The 12,196-nt window shown below is 44.5% G+C and overlaps 1 protein-coding gene across 3 annotated transcripts in view; it reads right to left on the minus strand.

Moving 5' to 3' along the window:
* LOC140714144 (uncharacterized) overlaps positions 1–4,024 on the minus strand; it is a 47,257-nt gene extending 43,233 nt beyond the window's left edge. The window contains exon 1 of one of the 3 annotated variants that reach the window (XM_073024972.1): positions 3,916–4,024. Coding sequence is in view for 2 of the 3 variants with exons in the window: in XM_073024970.1 (XP_072881071.1) it covers positions 2,956–2,964 (9 nt within the window). In the remaining variant the exon portion in view is untranslated. Of the gene's footprint in view, positions 1–2,542; positions 2,564–2,955; positions 3,747–3,915 lie in introns of those variants that run through there. The other 2 variants (XM_073024970.1, XM_073024971.1) reach the window with 2 other exon arrangements.
* Between the last annotated feature and the right edge of the window lie 8,172 nt (positions 4,025–12,196).

Below are 12,196 nucleotides of genomic sequence, written 5' to 3' on the forward strand. Positions count from 1 at the left end.
CCTTGAAGGCAGAAACGGGTGAATTTATTATGGGGAACAAGGAAATGGCAGAGGAGTTGAACAGGTACTTTGGTTCTGTCTTCACTAGGGAAGACACAGACAATCTCCCAGATGTAATAGTGGCCAGAGGACCTAGAGTAACGGAGGAACTGAAGGAAATTCACATTAGGCAGAAAATGGTGTTGGGTAGACTGATGGGACTGAAGGCTGATAAATCCCCAGGGCCTGATGGTCTGCATCCCAGGGTACTTAAGGAGGTGGCTCTAGAAATGGTGGACGCATTGGTAATCATTTTCCAATGTTCCATAGATTCAGGATCAGTTCCTGAGGATTGGAGGGCAGCTAATGTTATCCCACTTTTTTAAGAAAGGAGGAAGAGAGAAAACAGGGAATTATAGACCAGTTAGCCTGACATCAGTGGTGGGGAAGATGCTGGAGTCGATTATAAAAGATGAAATAGCGGCACATTTGGTTAGCAGTAACAGGATTGGTCTGAGTCAGCATGGATTTACGAAGGGGAAATTATGCTTGAATAATCTTCTGGATTTTTTTGAGGATGTAACTATGAAAATGGACAAGGGAGAGCCAGTTGATGTAGTGTACCTGGACTTCCAGAAACCCTTTGATAAGGTCCCACATAGGAGATTAGTGGGCAAAATTTGAGCACATGGTATTGGGGGTAGGGTATTAACATGGATAGAAAACTGATTGGCAGACAGAAAACAAAGAGTAGGGATTAACGGGTCCTCTTCAGAATGACAGGCAGTGACTAGTGGGGTACCGCAAGGCTCGGTGCTGGGACTGCAGCTATTTACAATATACATTAATGATTTAGATGAAGGGATTAAAAGTAACATTAGCAAATTTGCAAATGACACAAAGCTGGGTGGCAGTGTGAAATATGAGGAGGATGTTAGGAGAATGCAGGGTGACTTGGACAGGTTGGGTGAGTGGGCAGATGCATGGCAGATGCAGTTTAATGTGGATAAATGTGAGGTTATCCACTTTGGTGGTAAGAACAGGAAGGCAGATTACTATGTGAATGGTGTCGTTAGGAAAAGGGGAAGTACAACGAGATCTAGGTGCCCTTGTTCATCAGTCACTGAAAGTAAGCATGCAGGTACAGCAGGCAGTGAAGAAAGCTAATGGCATGTTGGCCTTCATAACAAGGGGAGTTGAGTATAGGAGCAAAGAGGTCCTTCTGCAGTTGTACAGGGCCCTGGTGAGACCACACCTGGAGTATTGTGTTCAGTTTTGGTCTCCAAATCTGAGGAAGGACATTCTTGCTATTGAGGGAGTGCAGTGTAGATTCACGAGGTTGATTCCCGGGATGGCAGGACTATCATATGTTGAAAGATTGGAGTGACTGGGCTTGTATACACTGGAATTTAGAAGGATGAAAGGGGATCTGATTGAAACATATAAGATTATTAAGGGATTGGACATGCTAGAGGCAGGAAACATGTTCCCAATGTTGGGGTAGTCCAGAACCAGAGGCCATTTAGAACAGAGTTCAGGAAAAAAAATTTCACCCAAAGAGTTGTGGATCTATGGAATGCTCTGCCTCAGAAGGCAGTGGAGGCCAATTCTCTGGATGCTTTCAAGAAAGAGTTAGATAGAGCTCTTAAAGATAGCGGAATCAAGGGATATGGGGAGAAGGCAGGAACAGGGTACTGACTGTGGATGATTGGCCACGATCACATTGAATGGCGGTGCTGGCTCAAAGGGCTGAATGGCCTACTCCTGCACCTATTGTCTATTGTCTATTTCCAGTTTCTTTTTCTTCTGTGTTTTGTACACATCCCTCAAAAGGCAACAAGAACTTGTGGAAGGATTTTATATCAGATTAAATGATGATAATATTAATAAAATGGATTTCCTGGCCTCTCCTAATCTATATAACAAACTCCAGCCATCGTTCTATCTGTTTCAGGTAGGAAGTCTACCACTCTATTGCAATTTTAAATTATAGACAGCATCATAAATGCTTCCGCAGTGTTTCAGAAATGTTGCTCTAGATGGATTAAATCTGCACTTGAAGTTGACACTGGTTAGTGGTGTTACATGCATCTTTACACATTGCCCTAGCAGCTATCACAGGCATGGCCAATTACATCTTCACCAAAGCATCTGTGCACATGCATACAGTTTATAGCAAGGTTTACAGGATTAGCAATTAAAAGACACAAAATCCAATTACAGCAACCCTCTTGTTGTCAACATTTAAATTTCAGAACTTTGTGTGGCTGCTTTTCTGTAAAGAACAGCAAATGTACCCCATTGTACATTTATTCAGTAACTTGACTGCAACTTTTAAAAACAGTACATTGACCATGACATTGAAATAAACTAAATATTTGTTTACAAATGTTCAAGGTTACTGAAGGTTTAAACCACGTCACGGTTTCCCAGTACACAACCTCAAAACATCTAGTTTTAGCATTTGGCAACATCAAGGGGCCATGTTTCTGTAGTGTGCGGTCATATCTGTAATGTGCGGTCATATCTGCAGTGGTTAAAACTTGGAATCCGGTCATATAACCATCATTCAGCTGAAGAAAATCTGACAGATGTAAGAAACCATTGGCGGTCTGGTCCTGAAAAGGGAAAGCAAAAAGCAGCAGACATTGGAAGCCTGGAATATAAACAAGAATTGCTGTAAACACTCAGAAGGCCAAAAAGCACAGCAGCAACAGAAAGGTTAATGGCTAAGTTCAATGACACCAGGAGCCTAAAGAAATTTGAAATGCCACCCCCTTCACCCTCACAATTTTTAACTGATTTACCACAAAATACATCCTATCCAGATGCATCATATCTTAATATGACCACTGCAAGGAACCTCAGAGTTATGGACACATCTCAGCACATCACAGAAACCAACCTCCCCTTCATGGACTCTTGTCTATATTTTTCCACAGCAAAGTAGTTGATATAATCAAAGATCCTACCTACCCCAGGCATTTTCGCTTTTCATCTTCCCATCCGGCAGAAAATACAAAAGTCTGAAAGGGTACTTTCAATAAGGCTGAAGGACAACTTCCATCCTGCTATTATAAGACAATCAAACAGTCCCCGTATGATAAGATGGACTCTTGAACTCACAGTCATTATGGACTGGAACCTTATGCTTGTTTGTACTGCACCTTCTCAGGAACTGTAGCACTTCATTTCCTTGTACTACTTAGTACACCGTTGTAATGAAAGTATCCGATGGACGGCATGCAAATCAACCAATGAATGTATAATTTTTTTCCTTCAGAAATCATGGATCTGAAACATTTAATCTCTTTTGCTCCTCAGACGATGCCTACCCCGAGTTCTCCCACGATTTTGTTTTTAGTACAGTTGTATTGACTTAAACATTATGCTGCTTAAACGAATTTTTGCTGCGGTGAGTTCTAGCTAAAAATTAAAGCTAAAACTTCGCTCAACTTTCTTTGTGACTGGGACGTGCCTACCCAGAAATCCTTCAGACCAGCAACAAATAACAGAAGCACAAAAAAGCGGCTGAAAACTGTTAGATCGAGTTTATGACAGAAGAGTTTGGGCACCTTATCCTCCCCTGCCTGACCTGTTGAATGCTTCGGTGACAGTGACCAGGTCAAATCCCCAACCAGAACTCAGTGGGAAATATCCCAGCAGGGAGTGAGGTGTAGGGATCTGTGAGGATCAGAGGCGAGGCTCAGATGTCCCTTCGGGGCCAGTCAGAGTGACGGGACTCCCTGCTCCTCAGGGCTGTAGGGACTCCCGCTCCTCCCCCCGAATCCACCGCCCCAAACCCCGCCAGGAATTACGTCGAGACGCGCAACGCTCGCACCGCAGCTCCCGGACCCTTTCTCTTGCCCCCCTCCCCCCCCCTCGACTCCGGATTTAAAGCCACTCCCTTGTACTGCGGGCAGAGCCGCCATTTACCTTCTACAGCCGGAACGACAAAACCATCGGACCAGCTCCCGCCACAATCCCTTCCCCCGGACTAATCGCCCTGACAGCAACTACGCCTGCGCGCCACTGGAGGCCGGTCTTCCCTCCGGCAGCAACTGCACCTGCGTATCACTGTGAAGACCGTCAGCCACATCTGCGCCTGCGTAAAATTGGAGAGCGCGCAAAACCGGTAATGCGCATGTCTACCAAACGGTAGACAAACGGGTCCGGCTGGGTAAGTTTAAATTACAACACAGACAAAATGCGTTCGGTGGAACACAGCAGGACAGGCAGCATCTATAGGGAGAAGCGCTGTCGACGTTTCGGGCCGAGACCCTTCGTCAGGATAAATAAGTTTAAATTTGTTGCTACAGACATGCGTAACTGTTAAGCCGTAAGCGTACAGAGTTGTTAAGATGTCTTAAATTATCAATTTGTTAAATTCAGCCAGCTTTAAGTTTATTGTCACAAGGTATAAATGTCATGAAAGTTTACAGCAGAAACACAGCACATTATACATACAGTTAAGTTAACGTAGGCTGCAATTAACACATTATATACAGTATACATGACAAAATAAATATTACGATATCAGTGCAAGTTGAGAGAATAAAACAATCACGTTGTTGCTTCTGGAATCTTGTAAATGGTGACAACTAAACGCTGCGTCCAGGTGAGTAGATTGAATGGGGACACGGGTGTTCATTGTAATTGGTTAATGCTGCGTTTTATGGTCCATGTAAGCTTCCTAAATAAAGAATTACATTTACAGAGTATCTGTGGACAGTGCTCGAAACGTTGACTGTTTATTCCCCTTCAGAGATGCTGCCTGACTTGCTGAGTTCCTCCAGCATTTTGTGGGTTTTGATCAGGTTTCTAGCATCTGTATGTCTTGCGTTTAGAGAGAGAGCTTTCCTCAAACAGAATTTTCTCATGAAGAGCCCCTATCTCTCCCCATAGATGCTGCCTGACCTTCTGAGCACTTCCAGTATCTTCTGTTTTTATTTCAGATTTCCAACCACTGCAGTTTCTTTTGATTCATGAAATATTGTTTTAACACCTGAGTGCTTATGAAACTGAACAGGAAGGCATACAGTTACATGGTACTATTCACAACTTGAAGAACAGAACACTATACAGCCAATGAAGCACTTTATAAAGTGCTTTATGGATGAAATCATGACAGATGAATTGTACACTGCAAAGTCCTAGAAGCAACATATGATTGTGATAATCTGGTTTCTTCCTGTGAAGTTGATTGACAGATAAACAAAGACAGAAGAGACTGTGCAGATCTCCAGTCTTGAAATGGTAACTGTCTACTTTCCTTCAAAGTTACTGCCTGTTCAGCTGAATTTGTTGTTTTATTGATTTGGGATAAATATTGGGTACTATTCTGCAGATGGCTCCACTGGTCTTCAACTTATTGCCCATGGGAATTATTATATTTATAGGGTAAGGAAATGGGTTTTAGTCAAACATCTCATCCAAATAAACAGTATCTCTTCGTAGTGAAGTTCTCACTGGGTAATGAATTGCAATAGATTTTTGTGCCAAACTCCATATGACATAGGAGTAGTATTAGGCCATTTGGCCCATTGATTCTGCTCCTCCATTCCATTATGGCTGATTTATTATCCCTCTCAATCCCATTCTCTGGCCTTTTTTCCTGGCTAACCAAGAATCCGGTCAAGGTGGTGCTGCGTACATTACTCCTTTGGTTGATATCTTCAGGATAGATCAGTTCCTTTGTCTTTTATGTTTGTTTTTCATCTTGAATGTGATTCTGGAACTGTTGGAGCCGGTGGTTGGGAGATGGTTTAGGTGTTTCCGCGCTCTGCAGTCTCCGAGGGGATTCCAGGAAGCAGAGGCAGTGTGTGGGAACCTCCTGGAGAGGAGCCTGCGAGCTGATGATCGACTCCATTTCACTGATAAAAGCTTCCATAGTTCGCTGATTAGAGGGACGAGGGTGATTGAAATGCTGGGTGCCTGCCTTTTTATCGCTGGGAGATCACTCTACTATGGAAAGGGGAGACTACCTTTTTAACGCTGGTGAGATCACTCTGCTGCGGAGAGGCAGAATGTTGCCCAGGTTTTCTGCGATGTGGACTTGGACTAAGGTTTTTCTTTCAGTCTTATGTTTTTTTTTGTATTCTCTGTTTTTCACCTGATCTTTCCTTTTTGTGTGTGTGTGTGGGGGGGGGGAGGGGGATTTGGGGTCAATGTGCCTGTTCTGTTTTTGTTTGTCTTTTTGTGCAAGGAGGAGGGATTTGAGGGGTGATGATCGTGCTGCCGTTCTTTTCTTGGTCTCGTGGCTATCTGGAGAAGAAAAAATTCAGAGTTGTGTACTTTGATAATAAATGAACCTTTGGAAATTTCAGAGTTGTGTACTTTGATAAATGAACCCTTTTTTTGATGCCACTACTAATCAAGAACCTGTCAGCCTCTGGGAGGATGACCAAAAGCTTGCCTCAAGACATAAGGTATGGATGCCCTGAGGCCTTGGGGGCTGAATTCATTGCTGTGACTTAATTAGATTGTAGAGCAGGTTCCAGAGCACAGAATCCTCTTCCTCTGTCTCCACGTTGTTCCTAATAAGCCTGAGGTTTGAAAGATTTAGTGCCTCTATTTGCACCTGGATCCTTGGCTTCCTGGTTAACAGACCACAATCGTTAAAGATAGGTAGCAACACCTCTGCCATGATTATTCTAAATACTGGTGCTCCACGTGCCCCAGCTCTACTCCCTGTACACTGGTGGTGGCATGGGCAGATCCTGCCCTAACTCCATCTACAAGTTTGCTGCTGACAGTTCTCGTAGTGGGCCGTACCACAAATAACGATGAGTCGGGAGTTATAGGAAGGAGATTGAGAGCTTAGTAATGTGGTGTCATGACAACAACCGTTCCCTCAATGTCAGCAGAACAGGAGGACTGGTCACTGACTTCAGAAAGTGGGGCGGTGCCCAAGCACCTGACTACATCCTCGGTGTTGAGGTCGAGGGGGTCGACAGCTTGAAGTTCCTGTAGGTGTGAACATCACCAGCAGCCTCTCCTGGTGTCATGGCAAAGAAAGCTCACCAGTGCTTCTACGTCCCCAGGCGGCTAAAGAACTTTGGCGTGTATCTATTGACCCTTGCCAACGAATCATAGGAAGCATTATGGCTTGCTCTGCACGTGACCACCAGCAACTATAGAGAGTTGGGGACACAGGAACCAGCCTCCCCTCCAGGGACTCTATCTACACTTCTCGCTGCCTCGGTAAAGAAGCCAACCTCATCAAAGGCCCCACCCGCCCCTGATATTCTCTTTTCTTCCCTCTCCCATTGAAAGCGCCTACCAGCAGGCTCAGGGATAGCTCCTATTATCAGACTCTTGTATGACCAGATGGACCCTTGGCCTCAATCTTGCACTTTATTGTTTATCCGTACTTCACTTTTTCCCCCGTTCCCACTGCGACATGTCGGTCCATGCCTCCTCTGCTACAATGAGGCCACACTCAGGTTGGAGGAGCAACACCTCATATTCCATTTGGGTAGCCTCCAACCAGATAGCATGAACACTGATTTCTCGAACTTCTGGTAACTTTCCCCTCCCTCTTCCCCTTCTTCGATTCCTCCCTCTAGCTCCCCTTTGACCTCTTCTCCTCACCTGCCTGTCACCTCTGCCCTGGCACTGCCCTCCTTCCCTTTCTCCCACGGTCACCTCTCTGACTCCTTTTTCTCCAGCCCTTCGCCTTTTCTACTTGACACCTCCCAGTTTCTTATTTCAACCCCCCTCCCCCGCCCACCTGGCTTAACCCATCTCTTTCTAGCCTGTCCTCTTCTCCTCTGCCCCCCCCCACCTTGTTCTGGCTTCCTCCCCCTTCCTCCCCAGTCCTGAAGAAGGATCTGGGCCCAAAACCACGATTATTTATTCATTTCCACAGATGCTGCCTGACCTGTTGAGTTTTTGTGTGTTGTTCTGCACTCTTGGTAGCTTTTACACTTTATTTGGCATTGTTACTGTTTACCATTATTCTAGCTCGATGCACTGTGCAGTGATTTGATCTGTATGAACTGTAGGCAAGACAAGATTTTCACCGCATCTTAGTGCATTTAACAGTAAAATGGTTCAAGTGGATCAATTTAATATCAAGGAATGTATACAGCGCACAACCTGAAATTCTTAGTCTTCACAGACGCCCACGAAACAGAAAAAAAATCAAAGAATGAATGACAGAAACAGCAGAACCCCAAACTCACCCCTCCCCTCCCACAGGCAGCAGCAGAGGCATCGACCCCTGCCCCCCCACTTTATTAAGTTTATTATCATTCGACTGTACACTTCTAAATGAAACAATGTTCCTCAGGGACTGAGGGGCAAGACACAGAACATATATCACATAAAATAATATGAAAGGATAATAAAAAATAGTCTGTAGATGGGGGTGGTGGGCACCAGTGCTCAACGTATAGTTGAGATCTAGTGGATATACGACATATCATTAAATTTACGACAGTATAATGTTACTGGCACTATCATAAACAATGTGTACTGGCTAGTGGTAGGGTGCTCAGAAGTCTCACGTCCTGGGGGAAGATGTTGTTACCCAGACTAACAGTCTGTGCTCTTATGCTGTGGTACCTTCTGCCTGACGGTAGGTCACAGGGATTGTGGGGTGGATGTGAGGGGCCCCTGACTATACTGAGGGCTCTGTGAAAGCAGTGCCTCTGGTATGTGTCCTGGATGTTGGGTGGGTGCTGAAAGATGATTCTGTCAGCGGTCCTCACGACCTGTTGCAGGGTCTTGCTGTCAGGTGCCTTTGCGATTCTCAGACACGGCTGGCTGGGACACTCCTGATGGTACTCCAGTTAGAATGGGGGCAGGAGGCCTCATTCACCTCAGTCTCCTCAGGAAAGGGGGGGGGTGCTCTGCTGTCCTTTCTCAACTAAAAGAGGGGGTGTTGGGGAACCAGGTGAGATCATCCATGAAATGCAGTGGTAGAAACTCGGTGCTCTGGACTCTCTCCATGGGAGGAGCCATTGATGTGCAGTAGGGCCTGCACCTTCCACAATCATCTCTTCCGTCTTGTCCACACTGAGGTTCAAGTTGTTGTGTTCACACCAGTCCCCAAGCTGCTCTCCTTCCTCTCTATACTGACTCATCGTTGTTGCTGAAATGTCCTCAGCGGACTGATTGACGTGGTTAGAGCTGGATCTAGTGGGACAGTCATGCATCAGCAATGTGAACATCAGGCTGAACACGCAGCCCTGGGCTGGGGGAGGGGGAACAGTGCTCTGCTAAAGGTGGTGCTGCCAACATGGAATCTCTCTGTCAAAAAGTCCAAGATCCAGTTACAGAGAAAGGTGTTGAGACCCAACAAGAACAGTTTGCCCACCAGCTTCTGAGAATGATTGTATTTATTTTTATTTCCTACGTCCAAGGGAGCAAAACTCTACGTTGAATCTCCATGGCAATGTACAAGCAATAAGGAAGGGAAATGTTGCCCAGACACTAAGATTGTACACATAATTGTTTTGTATACGTGTGTACAGTCAGGCATACAATGAGATCAACAGTTTGTAGTTGGGGTGGCTGCAGTCCCTGATGATCCTCTGGGCCCTTTTTGGACACCTGCTGCTGTAAATGTCCTGGACAGAAGAAAGTTCACATCCACAGATGCGCTGGGCTGTCCGCACCACTCTCTGCAGTGCCCTGCGATTGATTGGTTCTAGCAGACTGTTTCTATAGGAACTCCCGAAACCAGACACCTGTACAGGAGACACTGCCACTTAATGGGCCTTGATGAGGGGTACGGGCCTGAAATGTCTGTTTATTTCTTCTCCATTGATGTTGCCTGACCTACAGAGTTCCTCCAGCATTTTGAGTGTTGCCTAATAAGTTTTATCCCATCTGTTAGCTTGTAGGACTAATGTGAGTTTTAGTTTTCAGTCTTTTTTTCCCAGAATTGGAGAATCAAGAACTGGAGGGCGTAGGTTTAAGGGGAGAGGAAAAAGATTTAATAGGAACTTGAGGGGCAACTTCCTTGCACAGAGGGTGGTACCTATGTGAAATGAGCTACCAGAAGAAGTGGTTGATGAAGGTACAGTAACAACTTTTAAAAGACAGTTGGACGTCATATAAATCGGAAAGGTATTTTAAAGTACAAACACTGGCTAATGGGACTAGCTTGGTTGGGGTATCTTGGTTAGCATGGATCAGATGGGCCGAATGGCCGAGTTTCCATGCAGTATGATGCCTTGATTTTTCCCTTGCCTGTTTATGTTAACGATGAGGCAGTCACTGAATAGCAGGCAACTGTGCCGAATCTTCGATTGGTGATTCAATAAATGACTAGAGAGTGGCACGGTAGCATAGTGGTTAGCACAACGCTTTAAAATTTCCTCTGATTAGGTAGCACTAAATTGGTAGGGTGCTGTGTGATGCAGCCTGAAAGGGCCAGAAGGCTGTATCTCAATCTCTTGCCCTCTGCTGATATTCCTTTGCCTGACAGCCCCCTCTCATATTCACACCAGCTCCTGATGTTAGGGACACGGGCTGAACCAAACTTGTGGTCGTGAGCTCTAGTTCAGGAGGTTTCTTCTCTCCTCCAGTGCATGAATAACTTCAGAATTATACGTCATCTGCTTGTTTAAAAACCCCTTGGTACAGCTTTCAGTTCAACGTGTGCTGATACTTGTGGCCCCTTTAAAACACTGGATCCCAGTCTTCACAGCCCCTTTAACACACCCAGTTTCTGGTTCACATTAATACAAGAGATTCTGCAGATGCTGGAAATCCAGAGTAACACACACACAAAATGCTGGAGGAACTCAGTGGGTCAGGCAGTATCTACCGTATGCAGAGAAAAAAACAGTCCAGTTGAAGAGTCTCGGCCTGAAACATCAACTGTTTGTTCCTCACCATAGATGCTGCCTGATCTGCTGAGAGCCTCCGGCATTTTATATGTGTTATTCTGGTTCCCATGCTCCTTTCAGCTTTTTAAAATTTCATCTGTTTGCTGGAAAACTTGTAATACTACTTCTAAAAAAAAAATGTATGAGTGTGTTGGAGAATCAATTGGACTAATGCCCAACAGTCCAACTATTCCAGCTGAAATGGATTGTTTGGGAGTTAAGAAATTACGGATTGCTGATACTAATTAAAATGAGAATCAGTCTTCATGTTCATAGCCTGTTCATAATTTAACTTCAACTAATACTTTAAGGCTGTTGAAGCCAAATTGCTCTGTGTGGGGCATTCTGATTCTGTCCCATGCAGGGGAAGGCAATAGATGAATGTTCAAGTTCTAACTTATTGTCATTCAACAGTACACGTGTATACAGCTAAATGAAACAACGTTCCTCTGAAGCCAAGGGGAAAAACACAGTACAAACCTCACATACAGCACACAAAATATTAGCAGATAATAAAAACTATTCTGAAGATGTACATATACTTCTACTGACTGTCAAATAATGTGTACTGGGTGGTATCATGACATTACTGAGATCTAAGGTTCTTGCCCGAAATGTTAACTGCAGATTACCTCCATTGATGCTGCCTCATTTGCTGAGTCTCTGCAGCATTTTGTGTTGGTTAGAAATGACGAACCTTGATGTAATTCCCAGCACTAAACAGTTGAACTGTTAGCACTAAACGCTTGATGTTGAGATGTTCACTGTTGAATGTGGAGATGTTGAGATGTTCACTGTTGAATGTGGAGATGTTGAGATGTTCACTGTTGAATGTGGAGATGTTCACTGTTGAAATGGAGATGTTGAGATGTTCACTGTTGAAATGGAGATGTTGAGATGTTCACTGTTGAATGTGGAGATGTTGAGATGTTCACTGTTGAAATGGAGATGTTGAGATGTTCACTGTTGAAATGGAGATGTTGAGATGTTCACTGTTGAATGTGGAGATGTTCACTGTTGAATGTGGAGATGTTCACTGTTGAATGTGGAGATGTTGAGATGTTCACTGTTGAATGTGGAGATGTTCACTGTTGAATGTGGAGATGTTCACTGTTGAATGTGGAGATGTTGAGATGTTCACTGTTGAATGTGGAGATGTTGAGATGTTCACTGTTGAATATGGAGATGTGGAGATGTTCACTGTTGAAAGTGGAGATGTTCACTGTTGAAAGTGGAGATGTTGAGATGTTCACTGTTGAAATGGAGATGTTGAGATGTTCACTGTTGAATGTGGAGATGTTGAGATGTTCACTGTTGAATGTAGAGATGTTCACTGTTGAATGTAGAGATGTTCACTGTTGAAATGGAGATGTTGA

The sequence above is a fragment of the Hemitrygon akajei genome, chromosome 21, assembly GCF_048418815.1.
Source record: "Hemitrygon akajei chromosome 21, sHemAka1.3, whole genome shotgun sequence".
Taxonomy (NCBI): Eukaryota; Metazoa; Chordata; class Chondrichthyes; order Myliobatiformes; family Dasyatidae; genus Hemitrygon; species Hemitrygon akajei.